General features: G+C 44.0%; 1 protein-coding gene across 1 annotated transcript; it reads left to right on the top strand.

The window, feature by feature from the left end:
• The first annotated feature begins 6899 nt into the window (after positions 1–6899).
• Positions 6900–22924, top strand: HRG (histidine rich glycoprotein). Its single transcript, XM_058189152.1, has 7 exons — positions 6900–7094; positions 8504–8614; positions 10334–10421; positions 13135–13301; positions 14486–14599; positions 20536–20625; positions 21689–22924. The coding sequence occupies exons 1-7, from the start codon at positions 6900–6902 to the stop codon at positions 22514–22516; spliced, it is 1593 nt and encodes a 530-aa protein (XP_058045135.1). The 3' UTR covers positions 22517–22924.
• Positions 22925–24665: the final 1741 nt, after the last annotated feature.

The following is a 24665-nucleotide window of genomic DNA, read 5'->3' as shown; positions in this document are numbered from 1 at the left end:
TCGTAGCATACTAAAAAAAAAAAGTTTTAATTAACTTGAAAATACAAAGGAATTTTGACTTAATTGCATAGATCTTTCCACTAACAATGTCCTACCTGTCCTACAATGTCCTACCTGTCAATGACTACTTCAGCTTCAACCACAACAACACACGAGCAAATAATAGATACAAACTCAAGGTAAACCGCTCCAAACTCAGTTGCAGAAAATATGACTTCAGCAACAGAGTGGTCAATGCCTGGAATGCACTACCTGACTCTGTGGTTTCTTCCCCAAACCCCCAAAACTTTAAGCTTAAACTGTCTACTGTTGACCTCACCCCATTCCTGAGAGGTCTGTAAGGGGCGTGCATAAGCGTGCCTACCGTCCCTGTCCTAATATTCCTTTTTTACTTACTCTTTTCATATATCCAAATTATGTTTATACTTTTACCTGTTATCTTATATATGATTGACAAATAAATAAATAAATAAAAATAAATAAATAAATAAACCTCCCTTTCACTCCTTCCCTTATTTTACACTAGTTATTATTCCCAAATATTTATGTCTCATTCCAGGAGATTGTGAATTCTAGTTCTATCTTAGCCATGAAAGCCAGCTAGGCGACTTTGAGTCAGTCAGTCAGTCATTCTCTCTCTTTCCCTCTCTCTCTTTCCCCCCCCCCCTCTCTCTCTCTCTTCCTCTCAGCCCAACCCTCTTCACAAGATTGTTGTTGTGGGGAAAACTAGGAGGAAGATGGGTCAGTTCATCGCCTTGAGTTGTTTGTAAAAAAAAATAATAAAGGTTGGATATAAATAAAAAGATTCTTTTTCTTTGCCCTACTTTGTGTATCAGGGATTTCAAACTCAAATGAAGTTATAAGCTATATTATATGAAATGGGTCGAATAATGAATGACCTCTATGCACATGGAAATACAAAACGAATTTTAAAAATGCATTGAAACTGAAATTTTTGTTAAGGAAGCTCAATGCACATTATGTTTCTGCAGCCAACCTTATTTCTCTCTCACCAGTGATTGTATAACTTAGCGATAAACAGTTGCACATGACTCATCTAGATCCATTGCAGATTTATTGTTAGAATTTTCATGAATAAAATACTGTCTGGATTCATAGACTGTGGGAAGTGATCAATTATTTAATCATAAGGTACTGAGTAAGCAATTGGCTGCATGTACACAGCAGCCTACTTCATAAATCATGGTTCAAGAAGCCAAGTAGTTAAAGACTAAGAAATAGTCTTTGGTGGCTCAGACTGCTAAGAGAGTCTGTTATTAACAGTAGCTGCTTGCAATTACTGCAGGTTCAAGTCCCACCAGGCCCAAGGTTGACTCAGCCTTCCATCCTTTATAAGGTAGGTAAAATGAGGACCCAGATTGTTGGGGGCAATAAGTTGACTTTCTATATAATATACAAATGGATGAAGAATATTGCTTGACATAGTGTAAGCCGCCCTGAGTCTTCGGAGAAGGGCGGGATATAAATGCAAATAAAAAAAAAATATCGTTATGGCGCAACTCAATGTACTGCACGAATCAAGAAGAGGGCCGTGAAAATATTTGTAGATCCCTCGCATCCTGGACATAAACTGTTTCAACTCCTACCCTCAAAACGACGCTAAGAGCACTGCACACCAGAACAACAAGACACAAGAACAGTTTTTTCCCGAAGGCCATCACTCTGCTAAACAAATAATTCCCTCAACACTGTCAGACTATTTACTGAATCTGCACTACTATTAATCGTTTCATAGTTCCCATCACCAATCTCTTTCCACTTATGACTGTATGACTATAACTTGTTGCTGGCAATCCTTATGATTTACATTGATATATTGATATCAATTGTGTTGTAAATGTTGTACCTTGATGAACGTATCTTTTCTTTTATGTACACTGAGAGCATATGCACCAAGACAAATTCCTTGTGTGTCCAATCACACTTGGCCAATAAAAATTCTATTCTATTCTATTCTACAGATTCAGCCTCTAATGCAGGGGTGTCAAATTCAAGGCCCATGGGCCACATCCGGCCCGTGGAGTGCTTAGATCTGGCCTACAGGGTCACCCTGGAAACAGTGAAGGATCGGCCCGCAGTGCCTCTGCCAGCAAAAACAGAGTTCAGGAGCCCGTTTTGGCTGGCAGAGCACTCAGGCCACCACAGGCACCCATGACATTAGTGACGTCGAGCTGGACACACCCACTCTAACCACGCCCACCTTGGACCCCCACGGTCAAGCACAACCCTGATGCGGCCCTCAATGAAATCGAGTTTGACACCCCTGCTCTACTGTCCTGCCATGAAGCCCAATTGTGGGTCTTTAATTCTAAGAGAAGGTGGTGACTTTGTCAGTTACTGGCAAGATAACTTCAATTTTACATGGAAAAAAAACAGACGCATAGAAGTAGTTCATACTTTGGACTGTCCCATTGTTCGTTCAACTAGCACAGAATTCTGTATACAGGGAGTCCTTTGACTTACAGTTCACCTAGTGACCATTCAAAGTTATAACAGCATTGAACAAAGCGACTTATGACCATTTTTCACATTTATGACAGTTGTAGCACCCTGTTGGTCACATGATTTACATTCGGATGCTTGACAACTGACTCACATTTATGACGGTTGCAGTGTCCCAGGGTCATGTGAGCCCCTTTGACGACCTTCTGACAAGAAAAGTCAACGGCGGGACCAGATTCACTTAAGAACCGCTAATTTAACAACTGCAGCGGTTCACTTAACAAACCTGGCAGGAAAAGTCGTAAAATGGGGCAAAACTCGCTCAATGAATTTCTCACTTAACAACCTACATTTGGGGCTCAATTGTGGTTGCATGTTGAGGTCTACCTGTACTGAGATCTCCAAATCAATGCAAGCTACCTCTATCTTCCTGAACCCCACTATCATTGCTCTATGCCAGGGGTCTGCAAACTTGGCTCTTTTAAGATTTGTGGACTTCAACTCCCAGAGCTGGCTGAGGAACTCTGGGAGTTGAAGTCCACAAGTCTTAAAAGAGCGACATCCGGTATGGCTCCGCTTCGTTGAGAAGCAGCCTTGATTAGGCTGCTAACTCCCTAGTCTGTAGAGCTGTCAGGACATCATAAATCTGGTCTGACAGCTTGGAAATCTCTTCCCTCGGGCAAAGAGGGAGAGATGAGCATTCAGCTGAAGTTGAGACACCCAAATAAAGCCACAGAAAAAGCTTCTGAGGCTTGCGGGGAGCTCTCCTTCCATAGCCTGAAAAGCTCCAGACTGGGGGAGGGCATCTGCCTTTTATGGCAGACAAAATGTAGCATCCAATTTCCACGGCAGGAATTGATTTATGATGGATTGTAACGTGGACGGAGCAGAAACTGGAGTTCTAGCGTTTGTTTGTAAGAAGACTGCAAGCCCCTGAGGATATATTTGTTGCGAAGATAGGAGAGAAGAAAGCAAATGGTGGTTTTGTGGAATGTGTGTACTGGAAACGAAAGTTAAAGAAATGCTTATTAACAGCTAGTGTCGAATTAGAAGATATATAAGAAGATACTGACTAAATGGAAGAAACGAGAATTTTATGATTTATATTTTTTCTTCTTCTTTGGGATTATAGTGATTTAGAAGAAAAGTTTTTTTAATTTTTCTTTTTTAATTTTTTTTTTTTGGTCCATTATTAGGTTATATTTTTAAAAAATGGCTTTTAAGCAAATAGTACCAAAAGTCATTAAAAACTTTGAAATTTCTTCAGTTCAGATTCAAAAATTAAAAGAAGAAATTAAAAAGGAATTAAGAAATTCTTTACAGGAGTTTTTGGAGAGTCATTTTTCAGAAATAGATCAAAAATTTGATGAAATAGAGAAAGAGATGTTGGATTTTAAGGAAGTGGTGGAAGAGCAGAAGAGGGAAATGAAAATGGTAAAGGATGCAATTGCGCAAATATTAAACTCTTGTATTCAGATGGAAGATGATCTTGAAGAAATTAATAAAGCTAATTTAGAGTTGCAAAGGAAAATAGAGGAAATTCAAAAGAATCAAAACAATTGGAACTTAGATAATAAGATGGAAGATATACAGGCAAAGATAGATAGGGCAGATGAAGAAAGAGTAATATTACAATATAGATTGATGGAATATGCTATAAGAGTGAGGGGTTTGAAGCAAAGTAGGAAGGAAAATTTAAAAGAGATTTTTACGCAAGCCTTTGCTCAGATAAAGGGTGTGGAGCCAGAAGATTTTGAGATTAATATTGAAAGAATTTATTGTGTTAATTCTTGGTGGGCAAGACAAAATAGAGTACCGAGGGATGTGTTTATTTATTTTACAACTAAAAAGATTAGGTATGAAATTTTGCAAGCCTTTTATAAAAATAAATTTCAAATATTGGGACAAGATATAAAAATGATGAAGGAAATTCCTCCTAAAATGTTAAGAAAGAGAAGAGAATTTGCTTTTTTAGTGGATGAGTTTAAGAAACATCAGATATATTTTAGATGGGAAGTTCCAATGGGTTTGTCAGTGAATTTTAGAGGCAGAAAGTATTTTCTTAATTCAGTTATGAAAGCGAGACATTTTTATATTAATGTTTTAAAGAGTGGGAATCCTTTGTTGTTAGATGCTAAGTTAATTGGTTTGGAAATGATGGAAAATAGAATGGGAGAGGGGAGGAATGTTTAAGATGTGAATATGATGATTATGGTTAATTTTTGGAATTGATTTGTTTAGGATATAAATTATAGGATTTTCGTTATTTGCTATTTGTATGGTATAAATCTATGGGATGATATTATTTAATTGTGAAGGATGGAAAGTAAAATTTATGAATTTAGATAATGTGGATGTAATGATTTTAACTGTTTACTGTTATATTGTGGATGTAGTTTAAATGATTATTTGTTTTAATTGACACGTTTATAGATAGTAAAAGTTATGAAGTTAAGCTGGAATTATTGTATGAGAGATTTTATTCGAAATGATATTTGATTGATGGAGTAGTATTGGAAGATTGGACATTACATGTTATGACAATTGAAGAAATATATAAGTGATGAAAATTTGAATTTGAGAAGCTGGATTGTAATTTAAGAAATGGACTTCTGAAATTTGAAGAAATATACAAGTGGGTGAAAAAATTTGAATTTTAGAAGATAGACTACTTTTTAAAATGGACTGTAAGAAGAACGGACATTAAATGTTATGGCAATTGAAGAAATATATAAGTGATGAAAATTTGAGTTCGAGAAGATGGACTGTAATTTGAGAAATGGACTTATGAAATTTGAAGGAATATACAAGTGGGGAAAAAAATTGAATTTGAGAAGATGGATTAATTTTAAAAATGGACTGTAAGAAGAAGTAATATGTGAAGTTGGTATTGCTTCTTTTCTTTTTTTTCTTTTTATTATTCTTTCCTATCTCTTTATTTTTATTGTGAGGAGATCTAAAGTTTTAAATTTTTAAAGGTGGGAGATTATGTATATTTTGTATACTTTGGCTTGTGATTGTTGGTTATAATACCCGGTATTTGCTCTGGGAAGTCTGGGGGGAGGGAGGGGGGGAGGGAGGGAAAGGGGGGGGAAAATGATACATGGATTGATTATTAATGTACAGTAATTTTTGAAGATATGAAATTAAAATTTAAAATGATATTGGGGATGCTCGACTGCCATTTCAGAAAGAAAAGGAGAGAGGAGTAGAAGGAGGGAAGAAAGTAGGTAGGAAAGAGTAGAGAAGGAGGAGGGGAATAAGAAGGTTAGATAGGGTGGAAGAAGGGAGGAGTGGAGAAGGAGGAGAGGAAGTAGTAAAGTGAAGGAGATGAAGGATGTGAAAGTAGTAGAGGGTAGAGAGGGAGGTTGTGAAGAAAGGAAGTGGCAATCGGGCAGGCCTGAATTAGTAATAAATAAAAATTAATGATTAATGATGAAAAAAAAAAGTCTTAAAAGAGCCAAGTTTGCAGACCCCTGCCCTATGCCAGTGATGGCTAACCTTGCCCAAAGTGTGCACGCGCATGAACAAATGCTTGCGTGCGTGCCTCAACCCCCAAAATGCAATGTGCATGCACCCCACACATGCCCCACCCCCATGCATCCACACGCACCCCCACACATCCACTCCACACTCATGCATGTGTGGCAGAGACCCGACAACCAGCTGGCTAGCGGGAGATGTGTGCACATGCGCGGTGGAGCTGAACTAGGGTAACGGCTCACATAATAATAATAATAATAATAATAATAATAATAATAATATAATAATAATAATAATAATAATAATAATTAATTTTTATACCACCCTTCTCCCGAAGGACTCAGGGCGGTGAACAGCCAAGTAAAACCATACAATATATTACAATAAAAACTATTTAAAAAATTTATTCCATATGGCCTAAATTTAAATATAAAATACATAATATAAAAATAAACCCCATTTAAAACGAATTAAAAACCCCTATTAAGCCAGTCCTGCTCGGAAGAATAGGTATGTTTTCAGCTCGCGGCGAAAAGTCCGGAGGTCAGGAAGTTGTCGAAGTCCTGGGTGAAGTTCGTCCCAGAGGGTAGGTGCCCCCACAGAGAAGGCTCTCCCCCACAGAGAGGGCGCTGCCTGCCACCTGTGGCACACATACCCTAGTTTCGCCACCACGGCCCTGTGCGATGTCAGAATTTCACACTATTTTATCCATTGCTTCAAATATTACTTCTTCATTTTGCATCCTCTTTCCCTCCTTATTTACTCCATCAATCATTCATTTTCTATTTATTTTGCTTAGCCAGGGTTCAAGGCAACGAGTTCAAGAACCTTGAGACCAGATCCGCCAAAAAAAAATAAACACCCCTTCGCGTTTATGGAATTGACTTTTTAGTATCAGCTCAAAAGAGCTCCAGTCCAGTGGCTTAAGCGGATCAATCCGTCGCACAGCCCAAATGAAATTGCTAGCCTGTGCTCTATTCATTGTGGCATGGACCACATCCTGCCATGCCCTGATAGTCCCTGAAGACTGCAATGATGCAAGGATAGAGAAGGATGCAGGGGTGGCTCTGAATCTAATCAATAAACATCGCAAAGAAGGCTATGTTTTTGCCCTGTTCCGTGTTGCTGATGCTCAGGTCCAACACCTGGTAAGTACCGCAGCTTACCTGGCATACACCGCATCTTACCTAGTAAGTACCGCAGCTTACCTGGTAAGTACCGCAGCTTACCTGGTAAGTACCACAGCTGTGGGTGGCTCCTCACTGATTGTTCCAGCATGGAGTCAATGTCTGTCATAATTCTCTGATTTAACGCAAACAGGTGGATCATTATTTGACTGCATTGTGTGATCATTTTGGAAGTGCTTCTTTGTGTTACTTAGGAATCGTTTTGGGTTTGTTTGTTTTTTCTGAAATGGCACTTTTAAAAACTTTTTTTAAAATGTGTTTTTTTAAACTGGTGGAGCTCATAAACTTATTTGGGCTTAGTTTTGAAATGTGCTTAATTTTAAAGTACACACATATGCCACTGTGAATGCGGAAGAACCTAGAATCTCTTATTTTCCACCAATCTGTGAGGGGTGGGGGAAATAAACAATACAGGTAGTCTTTGACTTACGACCGGTTGCTTAGCGACAAATCAAAGTTACAACAGACCCTCCCCCCCCTTCCAAAAGCTACTTATAACCGGGTTTCAAAGTTAAGGCCACTGCAGTGTCTCTACAGTTGTTTACCTTTACAACCAACCACCGGTGCACTCTAGCGACACCCGCCCCATCTCCCCCATCCATTCTTCGGAGTCCCTGCATGCCTTCGCCTGCTCCCAATCCAGCCATTCAGCCACCCAAGGGAAACCAACGCCGGGCAGCAGAAGCTATCTGTCCATTCGGGGCTGTTGCAGGTCCCCAATATTTGTGATTTGGTTGCCCTGTGGAGGTGGGGAAAGGGGAACCAGCCACGCAAGCAGCAGACCGTCACACACATGCATGTACACACAGCTCAACTTGCACACAAGTTGGTGTGCTCCTATTGAGCTGCATACACGTCAGTGGTGGTATTCAACCAGCTGTATCCGATTCAGGAGAACCGGTAGGGACGACTGCGGGATGCCCCGCCCACCCGCACGGACATCGTGATGTTTCATTTTTCCATGTTTTCGAGGCTCCGTGCATGCGCAGAAGCTCCCCCCTCCCCTCCCTGTTACAATGACAGCCGTAGCAAGCAAGCAAAGCAAGTAAATCAATATGAAGCGGAGGCTAACACAATGTGCTGATTCTGTAAACCACTTAGAGAGGGGCTGTAAACCAATATGAAGTGGTATATAAGACTAAGTGCTATTGCTATATGTTGCCCCTGGAAATCAGCAATCCTGATTTTCACTGCTGTGGTTCAAGATCCACATTATCATGTGTAGACACTAGATGGCGAGCTACTTTTTGAAAATGAAATTTTATCTTTATTTTTATTTTTTAATGATTCTGACTCTTCGTTTATTAAACATCTTCAGCGGAACGTGCCTGATTTTTCTTCCGTCTTGCTCTTGTTCTTTCCCACTTCAGGAAAACGCATCCATAGCATACCTAACTTTGGATGTCTTGGAAACGCAGTGTCCTGTAATATCCAGAAAACATTGGTCATCCTGTGAACAGCGACCATTCTTAAGTATAACGGCAAGTAATGGCCATCTCTGTTCTGTCTAAACATTAACTATTTGACGTATACTTCTGTGGAAAGTCCTGCTTTTGTAACCACAAACCAACAGAAATGTGACGTTAATAAATTATTTGTGCTGCTACATAATCCCATCTGCAAACACAAGTTTTAGAAAAGGGATTTTCTTGGGTGAGACCCCGAAGTGCTCCACATTTATACTCCCCAGCGGATATCATCTGCATATTTTAAAAGTAATTTTTTTTGTTGTTCAGTTGCTAAGTCAAGTACGACTCTTCATGAATCTATAGACCCGTGATGGTGAACCTATGGCATGCGTGCCACAGGTGGCACGTGTAGCCATATCAGTGGGCATGCGAGCTCAGCTCTGGTGTGCTCCAGCTGATATTTGGGCCTTCTGGGCCCACCAGAAATAGGGAAAAAGGCTGTTTCCTGCCTCTGGAGGGCCTCAGGGGGTTATGGGGAAGGCCCGTTTTCCTCTCTCACCTGGCTCCAGAACCTCTCACCTGGCTCCCCAGGAGTCTGGGGAGGGGAAAAATGGCCTTCCCCACCACCACCACCCAGAGGCTCTCCGGAGGCCAGAAACAGCCTGTTTGCCAACTTCCTGTGGAACCGGAAGGCCCGTTTTTTGCTGTCCCCAGCCTTCAGAGCCTCTCTAGAAATCTGGGGAGGGCGAACCGGCCTTCCCCACCCCCCGGAGGCCCTCCGGAGGCCAGAAACAGCCCATTTGCCAACCTTAAGTTGAGGGTCTCGAGGCTGAGGACCTTCCAGTCCCACAGGAAGTTGGCAAACAGGCTGTTTCTGGCCTCCAGAGAGACTCCAGGGGGTGGGGAAGGCCATTTTCACCCTCCCCAGATTCCTAGAAAGGCTTTGGAGCCAGGTGAGAGAGAAAAACGGGCCTACCGGGCCATCATGTGCCAGGAGTGGGGGGAGCATGGTCGGAGGGGTCGCGTGCGCATGCGCAGGGGTGAGGCTCATAAAATTATGGGTGTGGGCACGCATGTGTGCAACCCCCCCCCCCCCGCATCCTTCCTGGCATACGATGGCAAAAAGGTTAGCCATCACTGATATAGACCAGAGCACACCAGGCCTCCCTGCCCAGTGTCTCAACTACACTATCTAACCATTTAAAAGTGGGAGCTAATGAATTAGCATTGTGTTGCCTTGGCCCATGAATGTCAGGGTTCCAAGGAACACCCCTAACAAAATAAGGCTCTGAGGCTTGAGATTCCTCAACGTTCCAATTTATTAGAGATGTCATGTTGGCACAGCTGGGAAAACCTGAAACTGAAAGCTTCCAGGTTTTCCACACCCAGTTGACAGTTCACAGCCCTGCCCTACACCCACAAGTTCATCACATTGTCCAATCAACTCTTCACATTTTGTATCAATTGGATACAATCTTCAGGCAGTCTCCGTCAGATGCAGGATGTCCTTGAATACGGAATGTTGTTATGACTAACTTTCTACCGCTCCAGCAACAACTCCCTCCCAACTTCCCTGGCTAAAATATGTGGCAATTAAGAAGCAAAAAGAAAATTGCCTTCCAAAACTGACAATGAGATGCATACTACCTATTTTCTTCATGTTTCTTCCAGACAAAAACTTTCCAGGGTCATAGCCAAGACACTGCTGGGAGTCAACTTCTACTCAAAAGACCTTTTGCCTTTCTCTGAAATACAGCTTGGAACTGATGCCTTTTCTTGTGTCTTTTCCAGGATTTGGGACAATGTAAGGCTGTTGTGTATATAAATGAACTTTCCCAAAGAAAACTGCTGTATGCATACAACTGCACTATCAGTCCAGGTATTCACGTTCTTCTAAATTACAAGTCCGAATCAGATAAAGAAACATCTCAGTGACCCAGATGGCTATGTATTGCACTTTTGGAAAATGTGCAATCTTGTCTCCTAGAAAAAAGTTTGGAGTAAAAGTCTGGTGCTTCCGATTTTGCAGAGGATGATGATAAATCTGCACGTCCATAACAAATGCCACTTCCCTTAAACATTTTTTCTACTTTTTAAATTAGATAGATGAAAGAAAAGAGAGAGAGAGAGAGAGAGAGAGAGAGAGAGAGAGAGAGAGAAGGAAGGAAGGAAGGAAGGAAGGAAGGAAGGAAGGAAGGAAGGAAGGAAGGAAGGAAGGAAGGAAGGAAGGAAGGAAGGAAGGAAGTTCTGGAGAACTGGTAGCGGAAATTTTGAGTAGTTCGGAGAACTGGTAGTAAAAATTCTGACTGGCCCTGCCCCCATCTATTCTCTGCCTCCCGAGTCCCAGCTGATTGGGAGGAAATCGGTATTTTGCAGTAATTTTCCCCTGGATTGGGGTGGGAATGGAGATTTTACATTCCCCTGTAAAATGTAACCAAGCCATGACACACCCACCAAGCCATGACATGCCCACCAAGCCACACCCATAGAACCGGTAGTAAAAAAAATTGAAACCCACCACTGGAAGGAAGGAAGGAAGGAGGGAAGGAAGGAAGGAAGGAAGGAAGGAAGGAAGGAAGGAAGGAAGGAAGGAAGGAAGGAAGAAAGAAAGAAAGAAAGAAAGAAAGAAAGAAAGAAAGAAAGAAAGAAAGAAAGAAAGAAAGACAGAAATAATCATCTAAATGTATAAATGCATTCAGCAAGAATCAAGACAAGACATCCAGCTGAAGTTTGGGGAAAGGCAGAGATAACAGTAAGTCAGTATTTGAGGTTATAGAAAGAGGTAACAAGAGGTTCAAACAAATAAAAATGGTGGCTGAAACTTCCTGATCAAAACCACATCTTTTTTTTTTTAGTCCTATCCATTGGACCCTTTTCCATGGATACCCCTGGATGCAGATAAACATAGAGGACAACTTTTATGTCCTTCTCTCAATAGTTCACCAGTTCATCTGCACAACCTTAGAAATTCCAGTCATATTAACCGATAGATAGTCCAGGTTACTTGAGAGAACGTTTCACCCACTGGGACTAGCCCATCCCACTCGCGCCGGCAGAGGAGGCGTGCTGCAGGTCCCATCAGCCTGATTATTCCAGCGGGCAGGGTCCAGGAGGAGGACCTTCTCTACTGTGGCTCCTGCCCTCTGGAACATCTTGTGCCCCCCCTCCCCAATGTGAGGTTGGTCCCAACCCTCCTATCTTTTTGTAAGGGCCTAAAGACGTTGCTTTGCCAGTCAGCTTGGGGGTCCCAGTGAGGGACAGCGCAGTGGAGGTGGTCAATTGAGTAAAACTAGATCCCAGCTCTCCCCCACAGAGGTGGGTTTCAGCAGGTTCTGACCGGTTCTGGAGAACCGGTAGCAGAAATTTTGAGTAGTTCAGAGAACCGGTAGTAAAAATTCTGACTGGCCCCACCCCCATCTATTTTCTGCCTCCCAAGTCCCAGTTGATTGGGAGGAAATGGGGATTTTGCCTTCCCCTGGAGTGGGGTGGGAATGGAGATTTTACAGTATCCTTCTCCTACTGTGCCCACAAAGCCACGCCCACCAAACCATGCCACACCCACCAAACCATGTCACGCCCACCAAGACACACCCACAGAACCAGTAGTAAAAAATTTTGAAACCCATCACGGTTCACACACACCCCGCTTCCTCCCCCCCGCCCTCCCCATGTGTCTTTGCTTTTAATGCTTTATGTTTTTATGTTTTAGATTTTATACAACTATAAACCGGCCAGAGATTCCCTCAGTAAGATGGGCGGCCAATACATTTTATAAATGCATAAATAAAATAAATAAATAGAAATTCTACTAGAAGACTTAACATCCCAAATTACCATGGAGGAGTAAGAAAAAGTTTTGGCTGCCAAACCTGAGACTTTTGAATTTTAATTTTTGGTGGCAGGAACAGCATGGTAGTAGAGATTATCACTTTAGCTGACATCAAAAATATAAAAGGGAAATTTTTGAGAACGTCAGCATTTAAAGGTTATGTTCTGTCCTCCCCCGACGCCGATAAGTCAAACAGTACTTCAGCTCTTAGTTCAGCAGTTAATTTGCCTGCTACGAAGAGACACAGCAGCTCTGGCTGTCTTTATATCCTGTGGGGTGTGGCTCCATGACTCAGCACTTCCTAGGCCTGCCCCACCCCTGCTTCTGTTGTTCCCTCCTCTCCTGCCTACGAAACCTAGGGTCCAACCAAGCCTGATTGCCATCAGCTGGGTCTGAAGGCATGGCCTGGAGGGGGGGAAGAGTCAGGGGACGGAGGCCTTGTTATCTCTTCCACCTGGCCTGCTTCTGGTTCCTGGAGCTGAGCCAGGGAAGCCGGTGCTCCCAAGGTAAGTCCTGACAGCCCTTCCCCCTCACTTTCCAAGTCACTTTCTGGCAGGAGGCCCTGCTCCAAGTCACTTTCTGGCAGGAGGCCTGGCTCCAAGTCACTTTCTGGCAGAAGGCCCGGCTCGGGGGGCACAGACACAACAAGTTACAGCAGAAGGTTACTTTTTACTCATTTGTTCCAGCTTTAATGTGTGAAGTCCACTCAGATGAACGACGCGGCAGTGTTGATAATGGTGCTCTTTTTTTATTTTTTTTACAGTTCCACCAAAATTATATGAGTGCAAGCGTTGCCCTGTAAGAATAACAGTTCTAGAGGACACTGAAAGACACACTGAAGAAGCCAACCAGATTTTAGAGGAATACAGGCTGGGGAGCAATGAGTCAAATTATTTCAAGGTGGAGAAAGTCCAAAAGGTTTTCAGCGCAGTATGTATCCGTATTCTCCCCATGGATCTGTAGGTTTATGTAAGAAGTTATTTCCCAAGGTTTCAGGAAGGAAAAAACCAGCAGTGGAAAATGGTTTAAATCCATTCTCCTTAAGCAACTTCCACTATTCTCTTTCTCTTCCTTCCTTCCTTCCTTCCTTCCTTCCTTCCTTCCTTCCTTCCTTCCTTCCTTCCTTCTTAAAAGTGTTATTCTTATAGCTGCTATTTTAATGAATGGAACAAGTGGTGAAATCCAAATTTTTTTGCTGCCAGTTCTGTGGGCATGGCTTGGTGGGTGTGGTGTGGCTTAGTGGGTGTAGCAGGAGAAGGATGTTGCAAAATCTCCATTCCCACCCCACTCTGGGTCCAGCTAGAGGTGGTATTTGCCAGTTCTCCAAACTACTCAAAATTTCCACTACCGGTTCTCTGAACTGCTCAAAATTTCCTCTACCGGTTCTCCAGAACCTGTCAGAACCTGCTGGATTTCACCCCTGAATGGAACGCGTATCAAATTTAATCCATCTCTTAACTGTATTAAAGGGGATGCGGTGGCTCAGTAGCTAAGATGCTGAGCTTGTCGATCGAAAGGTCAGCAGTTCAGCGGTTCAAATCCCTAGTGCTGCCGCATAACGGGATGAGCTCCCATTCCTTGTCCCAGCTTCTGCCAACCTAGCAGTTCGAAAGCACATAAAAAAAATGCAAGTTTGGAAAATAGGGACCACCTTTGGTGGGAAGGTAACAGCGTTCCGTGTGCCTGTGGCATTGAGTCATGCCGGCCACATGACCACGGAGACGTCTTCAGACAGCGCTGGCTCTTTGACTTTAAAACGGAGATGAGCACCGCCCCCTAGAGTCGGGAATGGCTAGCACATATATGCAAGAGGAACCTTTACCTTTACCTTCAACTGTATTAAAGCCCTTTCGTAGTGTCATTATTGTACTAGCAGTGTCAAGAGTGGGCATCTTTAGTCCTCTTTCCTCCTCCATTATCTTATGCCTAGGATTATTCTGATTTAATTCTGAACAGACCCCGGTGGAATAGCCTGATTTTTTCTAAAACTTTCCTAGGTGAAAATTTTAATCAAAAAAATCACGTCTGCCCTGCAGAGATGCGAACGCCAAAGTGAACTATAATATTGGAAAAGTTGGATATCATTTGATCACTGTTTTGTTTATTTTATGCAGGTGGCCAGTCGTACGGTATTCATTGTTGAATTCACCATAAAAGAGACAAGATGCCCTAGAAACACCGACCCAACAAGTGTTTCCCAATGTGAATTCCTACCTGACAGAAAAGCTGTGAGTGGAGATAATATACACAAAAATAGCTTGGCTAAACTGCAGGAAGTAAACTGGCAGCTGCGATATAGAGTTTTTCAGGATCTAATCCAGATCTTCAAATGTATCTCGGTAACAACAGTATAAGGGTCAGGGGATTGTTACATATGCCTTGGAGAGAAAAGCATTTAAAATTTGCTCAAACTATAGCTTCTAAAGGGGAGAATAGCAGATCTAGCTCAGTGGTGGGATTCAAATTTTTTTACTACAGGTTCTGTGGGTGTGGCTTAGTGGGTGTGGCATGGCTTGGTGGGCGTGGTATGGTGGGTGTGGCAGGGGAAGGATACTGTAAAATCTCCATTCCCTCCCCACCCTATGGAAAAGTTACAGCAAAATCAGGGGTGAAATGCTCTCGGTTTGGACCGGATCGGGTGATCCGGTAGTGATGGGGGCAGGTAGTTCAGAGAACTAGTAGCAAAACTCCCCGCCCCACCCATGCCCACCCAATCATCCAGTCCCTACTTGCCTACTTGGCAGCTTGCTGCTTCTTTTGGGCTCACTCGCTTTTCCTGCCTTGCTTGGGCTGCTGCAATCAATTGCATCAGCTAGCAACTCAGTCTGCCTGCCTGCAATCCATCTCATCGGTGAGCAACTCAATCTGCCTGCCTTGTCCCATCAATTGCGTAAGTAACTGTGTTTTTTTGGGGTGGGCGAAGCTTTAAAAAATAGTTAATTGGGGTTTTTTTAAGGAGTTTTAATTTTTTTTAGACATAGCAATTTAAAGTTAAGGAAGTTTTAAATTTAGCTGCTTTTATCTAAAAATATAAAGATAAATAAAATAAAATAATAAAATAAAATATTTGTGGAGTTTTCTGAGATTTGGTGTGTTTCTGTTGTGTTTCACTCTAACTACACAAACACACAAAATCTCACAAAGCTGTATGTGGCATTTTGTGTGTGTGTGTGAGTCAATTGTGTTGTGTTGTGTGTGTGTAAAGTGTAAAAGTTGGTTTTTGAGTTTTTTGTGGCTGTGTGAGGTTTCTGCTTGTTGCAGGGGCCATTTTGGGTGAAGTGCAGCTGCTTTTACATTGTGTATGAGTCAGTTGTGTTGTGTTGTGTGTGTGTAAAGTGTGAAAGTTGGGTTTTGGTACCTCTTATTGTTTTATGTACTTTATTATTTTTATTATTTATTGTTATTGGCCAAGCTCACCTAGTCACCTGACCACCAAGCCACGCCCACCAATTAAGCCACGCCCACAGAACTGGTAGAGAAAATTTTTAGTTTTCACCCCTGAGCAAAATCCTCATTTCCTCCAGATCAGCTGGGACTCAGGAGAGAGAATAGACAGGGGGGAGGGAAACCAGTTCCAGCGCATGCTCGTGGCGACTATCAAATGGGTTCGGAGGTTATGGGGGGGGAGTGTGTTCCTTTGTGTGAGGGTGAGTCTATTTGCACGGTAAGTGGGAGGGGCAGATATGGCGGAAGGGGGGGATCGTATCGACATAGGGGGTCACGCGTTCGATGTCTGCAGGCGATCGCGTGCCCCGATCCCCCTGACTTCTCCCGTTCCCCGGATGGTCAAGACCCTCAGAGCCTGGGCCTTCGTCTGATGTTATGCAACGCACGGTCCGTGGCCAATAAGGCCCCCCTAATACATGATCTGATACAGGGGGGTGCCACGGATATTATAGGCGTTACGGAGACCTGGTTGGGCACTGAAGGGGGTGTGCCCCTGGTCGAGATGTGCCCACCGGGTTTCCGTGCATTCCATCAGCCGAGGGCCCAGGGTAGGGGTGGAGGGGTGGCGGTTGCTATTAAAGAGAGTCTAGAGCCGAGGGAGACCACTGTACCTCAGATTGCCGGGTGTGAATCCCTCTTTGTGAGGTGGGGTCATAGATGTCAGATGGGCTTGCTGGTCGCGCACCTGGCTCCTTGCTGCGTGACAGCTGCCCTGCCCGAGCTCCTAGAGGTGCTTGTCGGGGTGGCAGTGGAGACCCCCAGACTTTTAGTCATGGGGGACTTTAACTTGCCATCTGCCGGCTCGTCATCGACGGTAGCTCGGGAGTTCTTGGCCTCCATGACGGCCTTGGACCTGACTCAAGTAGTGGATGGCCCCACTCACATCGGGGGAGGCACACTGGACCTGATTTTTGTCTCTGGTCAGTGGTTGAGAGATCTGGACTTAAAGGAAATAGTCACTGAACCTTTGTCATGGTCAGATCACTCTCTTCTTCGCCTGGACTTTCTGACCGCTACCCAACACCGCAGGGAGACGGAACCATTACGGTGGTACCGCCCCAGGCGCCTGATGGACCCAGAGAGGTTTCGGACGGAGCTTGGGCCACTTCCTGAGGGTCTGGCTCACGGCACGGCAGAGGAACTAGCTGCAGCCTGGGAACGGGCTGCGGCTGGGGCTTTAGACCGTGTCGTGCCTTTGCGGCCTCTGACCCGGCGCAGATCCCACCCGCCCCCTTGGTTCTCCGAGGAGCTGAGGGGGATGAAACGCCGGAGAAGACGCCTAGAGAGTTCCTGGAGGTCCAGCCGTTCAGAGGCTGATCGGACACTAGTTAGATCCTATACCAGGACCTACCTAGTGGCACTGAGGGAAGCGAGGCGTTCCTACGCCTCCTCCTCATTGCGCCGGCAGATAACCGCCCAGCTGCCCTGTTTGGTGACCCGCTCCCTCCTTCACCAGGGGAGCGGGATGACCCGCAGGGACGTGCTGAGGAGTTTAACGGTTATCTATACGATAAAATCGTTCAGCTTAGGGACGGTCTGGACCAAAATTGTGGCGATTCAGACGGGGTATCTGAGGGCGGTCTTGGTGATGTTGTGTGGGATGAGTTTGACCCTGTGACTCCCGAGGACATGGACAGGTTGCTGGGTAGATTGAATGCCACCACGTGTTTACTGGACCCGTGCCCCTCCTGGCTGGTGCTGGCCACTCAGGAGGTGACACGAGGCTGGCTCCAGGGGATTACGAGTGCTTCCTTTCCGGCCGCCTTGAAAGAGGCGGTGGTGAGGCCCCTCCTCAAGAAGCCTTCCCTGGACCCGGCTGTTTTAGGTAATTATCGTCCGGTCTCCAACCTTCGCTTCGCGGCGAAGGTTGTAGAGAGTATGGTGGCATATCAGTTTCCCCTGCACCTGGAGGAAACTGTCTATCTGGACCCGTTCCAGTCCGGCTTCCGACCCGGTTACAGCACTGAGACGGCTTTGGTCGCGTTGGTGGATGATCTCTGGAGGGCCAGGGATAGGGGTTATTCCTCTGCCCTGGTCCTATTAGACCTCTCAGCGGCTTTTGATACCATCGACCATGGTATCCTGCTGCGCCGGTTGGAGGGGTTGGGAGTGGGAGGCACCGTTTATCGGTGGTTCTCCTCCTATCTCTCCGACCGGTCGCAGACGGTGTTGACGGGGGGGCAGAGGTCGACCCCGCGGCGCCTCACTTGTGGGGTGCCGCAGGGGTCGATTCTCTCGCCCCTTCTGTTCAACATCTATATGAAGCCGCTGGGTGAGATCATCAGTGGCTTCGGTGTGAGGTACCAGCTGTACGCTGATGACACCCAGCTGTACTTTTCCACACCGGGCCACCCCAATGAAGCTATCGAAGTGCTGTCCCGGTGTCTGGAAGCCGTACGGGTCTGGATGGGGAGAAACAGGCTCAAGCCCAATCCCTCCAAGACGGAGTGGCTGTGGATGCCGGCATCCCGGTACAGTCAGCTGAGTCCGCGGCTGACTGTCGGGAGCGAGTCATTGGCCCCGATGGAGAGGGTGCGTAATTTGGGCGTTCTCCTGGATGCACGGCTGTCTTTTGAAGATCATTTGACGGCCGTCTCCAGGAGAGCTTTCCACCAGGTCCGCCTGGTGCGCCAGTTGCGCCTTTCTAGACCGGGATGCCTTGTGCACAGTCACTCACGCCCTTGTGACGCCTCGCCTGGACTACTGCAATGCTCTCTACATGGGGCTCCTTGAAGGGCATCCGGAGGCTGCAGTTGGTCCAGAATGCAGCTGCGCTGGTGATAGAGGAGCCCTCGTGGCTCCCGAGTGACACCTATCCTGCGCAGGCTGCACTGGCTACCTGTGGCCTTCCGAGTGCGCTTCAAGGTGTTGGTGAACGTCTTTAAAGCGCTCCATGGCATAGGGCCGGGTTACTTACGGGACCGCCTGCTGCTACCGAATACCTCTCACCGACCCGTGCGCTCTCACAGAGAGGGACTCCTCAGGGTGCCGTCGGCGCGACAGTGTCGTCTGGCGACACCCAGGGGAAGGGCCTTCTCTGTGGGGGCTCCCGCCCTCTGGAACGAGCTCCCCCCAGGACTTCGTCAACTTCCGGACCTCCGAACCTTTCACCGCGAGCTCAAAACTTACTTATTTATCTGCGCTGGACTGGGTTAGTTTTTTAAGTTATGGGTTTTTAATGGTGATTTTATAGTTTAGGGTTTTATATCGGTCGTTTGACCGTTTTTAGTTTTAAATTGGCCGGTTAAATATTTCATTTTAAATGTATTTTAAATTTATTGTGTACCTATGTGTTTTAATAAGGCTGTACACCGCCCTGAGTCCTTCGGGAGAAGGGCGGTCTAGAAATCTAATTAATAAATAAATAAAATAAATAAGGGGCGGGGCCAGCCAGAAGTGGTATTTATTGGTTCTCCAAACTACTCAAAATTTCCGCTACCGGTTCTCCAGAACTGGTTAGAACCTGCTGAGTACCACCTCTGCTCTAGATCCTAATTCAATAAGGAGTCCCATAATTATTATAGTTTGTTTTTATTGTTGTTCACCCGCTAAAATTGTTGCAATCAAGCCTTATAAATACAATGTACTGTATAAACAAAGAAAAGCTGGTGTGTTAGGAATTGTAATTCAGCAATTTGGGGAAAACTGCAATTTCCCCATTCCTGCACAATCTTAGCCATGCCAAAAGGCTTTTTTGTGTGTGTGGTTTCCAAAACCCCTAGAAAAATTGACGTGTTATCAGATTTCTTTTACCAGAAAGAGGAAAAATATTGCCTAGCCTTCCCAGGCTCAGAAGCTAAGCATAATCAAGTCTGGTTAGTATTTTAATGGGAGACCTTCATTCCCAAGCTGAATTGGGAAACTAAAAAATAACCTAGTACAGGGGTCTGCAAATGTGGCTCTTTTAAGACTTGTGGACTTCAACTCCCAGAATTCCTCAGCCAGCAAAGCTGGCGAATAAACAAATAATTCCCTCAACACTGTCAAACTATTTACTAAATCTGCACTACTATTAATCTTCTCATCGTTCCCATCACCAATCTCTTTCCACTTATGACTGTATGACTGTAACTTTGTTGCTGGCAATCCTTATGATTTATATTGATATATTGACCATCATTTGTGTTGTAAATGTTGTACCTTGATGAACGTATCTTTTCTTTTATGTACACTGAGAGCATATGCACCAAGACAAATTCCTTGTGTGTCCAATCACACTTGGCCAATAAAAAATTCTATTCTATTCTATTCTAATTCAATGCATTTTTTATCAGTGACATTAGATTATTTGTAACCTATGATTATCATTAAGTATTGTACCTTATGATTCTTGATGAAGGTATCTTCATCAAATTCCTTGTGTTTCCAATCACACTTGGCCAAAAAAAAAAAACTTCTATTACATTTTTGTTCTGGCCCCATTGACTTTCTATTCCATCACAGTTTTGTTATATCAGTTTTAAATTGTGAGCCAAACCAGGGGTCTCCAACCTTGTCAACTTTAAGACTTGTGGACTTCAACTCCGATTCTGGGCTAAACTGAAAGGTGACACAGCATTTCCTACAGCAGTGATTCTCAAAAACTTTTGCAATGTTAAAATGTGTGGACTTCAACTCTCAGAGAGCGAGGGAGGGAGGGAGGAAGGGAGGGAGGGAGGGAGGGAGAGAGAGAGAGAGAGAGAGATGTCAAATTTAATCATTTCCTTTTTCTCTGTAGAATCTGGGATTTTGCATAGGAAGAATAGTTAAAGAGACAGGAGCCCCAGATGTGGTCGCAGTAGACTCCTGTGCAATCTATAATACTCAGGTAAGAGTGCAAATGATTTAACTGCTAGGAGGAAAAACACATAGACTTAAGGGCAATGGTATTCATTAGCAGGAACGTGAATCTGTCTGTTCTGACCCAGCCTTCAAAAGTAATGATAAGCTGTCTACTCGTGAGTAAAACAACCCCCTTTTTATAACAGGGCAGTAACAGTCTTTTATTTATGGGGATCAACCAGTGATTCCCAACGTGGGTCCCATGCCCCACGGGGGGTGGGGGGCATTTGATTTTTAATGGGGGCAATTCGAAAATGAGCTATTAACTGAATTTTTGGAAGCCTGCTAATTGTTCTTATATATTTGTGTTGAAACCACTGTGTTTCATTTACCTATTGTTGTCTTTGTTAAAGTGCATTTCCTAAGGTCCCACTGAAGATCATAGGACTGGCAGAGTCTCAAAGCCTATGGGCTTTGCTGCTGGGTGGTTGTAGGAGAGCGCCCTGTGGGGAGACAGAGTGGATGGCTGGTGGGGGAAGCCCAACAGTGAGGATACAGAACCAGGAAAAAAATCTCCATTCCCTCCCCACTCCAGGGGAAGGTTACTGCAAAATCCCCATTTCCTCCCGATCGGCTGGGACTCAGGAGGCAGAGAATGGATGTGGGCGGGGCCAGACAGAGGTGGTATCTACCGGTTCTCCAAACTACTCAAAATTTCTGCTACCGGTTCTCCAGAACTGGTAATAATCTGCTGAATACCTCCTCTGCTGTTTAGGTGTCAGGAAGGGCATCCGGCCAGTAAACTCCTTCGGGAGAAGGGCGGTATAAAAATCAAATAAATAAATAAATAAAATAAATAAACATTCAGCTCCAGTCAGTTGCCCCGACTTTACTCTGAATTAAGAGATTACCGGGTGGTAATTTTTTTTTTATTCATATAGTATTTTGATTTACGTATTTTGCATTTTTCTTGCAATACGCGTTACATACCTTCACAAATACGCAGCCAATAAAGAGTTCCAGACTAACTTGGTTTCTTCTTTCTAATTCTCATCTGTGTTCCATGCATTCATAAACGGTGACCTGCCCTTTGAACGTCCTTTGCAAAGAATCTCAGCACCTTCCATCACCACCATCACCATGACCATCCTCACTTCCATCATGATTCAGGAGAAGACCATCATCATTGCAACGTCACTGGGCATGAATGCAGACATCCGCTACATAAACATCCTCACCATCATCATCGTCGTCGCCCTCATCATCATCACCATCATCATCGTCATCACCACCACAATCATTCTCACTCTCATGGACACCTCCTCACATATAGAGACCAAAAAATTCTTAGCCATTATCAAGAAGGTCCTGCAGGTCCCAGGGACAACCATAAGTCTGAACAGACTCAAGAGGAGCGTCCTGGCATTCCCCCTGCTCCAGGACCTCAGTATCCTCCTCCTCCTCCTGGGGGTCCCCATCATTTTCCTCCTAGTAAATATCCACCACCACCTCCTGGACCTCCACCTCCCCAACCTTTTCCTCGTAGGCCTGATGATCACCGCCGACGGCCCTGTGGGAGGTTTCCTAAATTTGACCGTCGCTGCCCCCACCATCATCACGAGTCTAATGACACTGCGTGTAAAAGAGAAGAAAGTGGATCCTCAGAGGAGCAAGATTCATTCATCGCTCATCATTCTTTCCATCGTAGCAGCGTGGACTTGGTCCATCACGTTCCGATTTTGAGTGAACACGATGTCCTCCAAGCTCCTGGCACCAACTTTTTTGACCATCCCTTGCCTGACCACGGAAGACATGGAAAACACATAATACAACCTTTCCCGGACGTTTCCTCGGGGGCAAAGTCGTGCCCAGGGAAGCCCAAATATGATCTCTTGCCAGGCTTTTTGTCTTTATTTCCTACACCATCAGCGCATTGAAAGGCTTTTCATGGGAAAGAAATAATATCTGCATTTATATGCGTTGGTTTTAGTTTAAGTTCCCCATAAATTGTAAACACGAGAGAGAAATGTTCTTATATGGAGAGCATAGTTTGTATATAATCTTAGAGTGATGCATGGTCTGGAAATCGTATTTCAGATGTTGCATAATTTCATGTGCAATGACAACCTCTGCCATCCTTCAAAACAGCCCATGGTTGTTGTTGTTTTTCAGTCTTTCCATAAAAATCTAGAAGGAAGATTCTAATGTTTTACGCAGGAGTAAAATGCTCCCGGTTCAGACCGGATTGTCCGATCTGGTAGCGATGGTGGCAGGTGGTTTGGAGAACCAGTAGCAAAAATCCCTGCCCCCCCCCCACACCGTGGCCAGCTGAGCTGCACGATCATCAGAGGGTTTTTTTTTTTACTTTTAAAAGCATTTTTTCTTCGGCCAAAAAAATGCTTTTAAAAGTTAAAAAAAAAGCCTCTGATGATCATGCGGCTCAGCTGGGATTGTCAGAACCTTTTAAAAGCATTTTTTCTACAACCTCTTTTGGCCAAAGAGGTTGCAGAAAAAATGCTTTTACAAGGAAAAAAAAAGTTGGCCACACCCACCCAGTCACATTAACCCACCACCACCAAGCCACGCCCACAGAACTGGTAGTAACAAATTTTACATTTCACCCTTGGTTTTATGTTTTTAAGGAATAGATTGTATACACCACACATAGGGAAAGAGGATTTTGTAGAAAGAATCTTCTTATGGAATGTCCAATTCTAAATATCTATTTTATTTAGTCCAGTGGTATTACATTAGAACTATCAGATTTGAACCCAAAAAGTCCAAATGACTAGTATCTGGCAGCAAAAAAGAAAAAAGAAAAGAAAAGAAAAAAGGAAATTCCCAAATCTCTTTGCAGCCACCTAATGGTTATTTAGAGTTTTGTAAAGCAGATATTCTATTCCAAGTTTATTTTATGGCCAGATTGAGTTGAAGTGAGAGGGGACACCAATTGCAAATTGCTGAAGTTGAAAAATATTCTACTTTTTCTCAGGGAAAGCTTTTATCAACTATAAACAATCCAGAGGTTTCAAATTGTGGGTAAAATAGAAAAGTCAATGTTATATTCCTCAACGATGAATCTGCATACAGACAGGAGGTTGAACGACTAGCCTCTGGTGCGACCGGAACAACTTGAAAATGAACACACTCAAAACCGTAGAAATGGTGGTAGACTTTAGGAGAAACTCTCCTATACTTCCACCTCTTACAATACTAAACAACACAGTATCAACAGTAGAGACCTTCAAATTTCTAGGTTCCATCATATCTCAAGACCTAAAATGGACACCTAACATCAAAAAAGCACAACAAAGAATGTTACTTCTGCACCAACTCAGGAAGCTCAAACTGCCCAAGGAGCTGCTGATCCAGTTCTACAGAGGAATTATTGAGCCTGTCATCTGCACCTCTATAACTGTTGGTTTGGTTCTGCAACCCAACAAGACAAACACAGATTTCAGAGGATCATTAGAATTGCAGAAAAAACAATGTCTACCAACCTGCCTTCCATTGAGGACCTGTATACTGCACGAGTCAAAAAGAGGGCTGGGAAAATATTTACAGACTCCTCACATCCTGGACATAAACTGTTTCAACTCCTACCCTCAAAATGACACTACAGAGCACTGCACACCAGAACAACTAGACACAAGAACAGTTTTTTCCCAAACACCATCACTCTGCTGAGCAAATAATTCTCTCAACACTGTCAAATTATTCACTAAGGCTGCATTACTATTACTATTAGTCTTCTCACCATTCCTATCACTCATCTCCTCCCACTATGACTGCATGATTGTAAACTTTGTTGCTTGTATCCTTACGATTTATATTGATATTGATTGTTTCCTGATTGCATATTTGTACCCTATGACTATCATTAAGTGTCGTTACCTTATATAATATATAACAACAGAGTTGGAAGGGACCTTGGAGGCCTTCTAGTCCAACCCCCTGCCCAGGCAGGAAACCCTACACCATCTCAGTCAGATGGTTATCCAACATTTTCTTAAAAATTTCCAGTGTTGGAGCATTCACAACTTCTGCAGGCAAGTGGTTACACTTATTAATTGTTCTAACTGTCAG

This window comes from Ahaetulla prasina, chromosome 6, assembly GCF_028640845.1.
Source record: "Ahaetulla prasina isolate Xishuangbanna chromosome 6, ASM2864084v1, whole genome shotgun sequence".
Classification (NCBI taxonomy): domain Eukaryota; kingdom Metazoa; phylum Chordata; class Lepidosauria; order Squamata; family Colubridae; genus Ahaetulla; species Ahaetulla prasina.
The sequence above is the reverse complement of the archived record's forward strand: the minus strand, read 5'-3'. Positions and strand labels throughout refer to the sequence as shown.

Bases quoted from the DNA above. Each gene is read 5' to 3' on its own strand.
- HRG (XM_058189152.1), top strand. From the start codon at position 6,900: ATGAAATTGCTAGCCTGTGCTCTATTCATTGTGGCATGGACCACATCC. The intron at 8,615-10,333 runs GCAAGTAATGGC...TGTCTTTTCCAG, and splicing joins GACCATTCTTAAGTATAACG to GATTTGGGACAATGTAAGGC. The intron at 14,600-20,535 runs GTGAGTGGAGAT...TTTTCTCTGTAG, and splicing joins TCCTACCTGACAGAAAAGCT to AATCTGGGATTTTGCATAGG.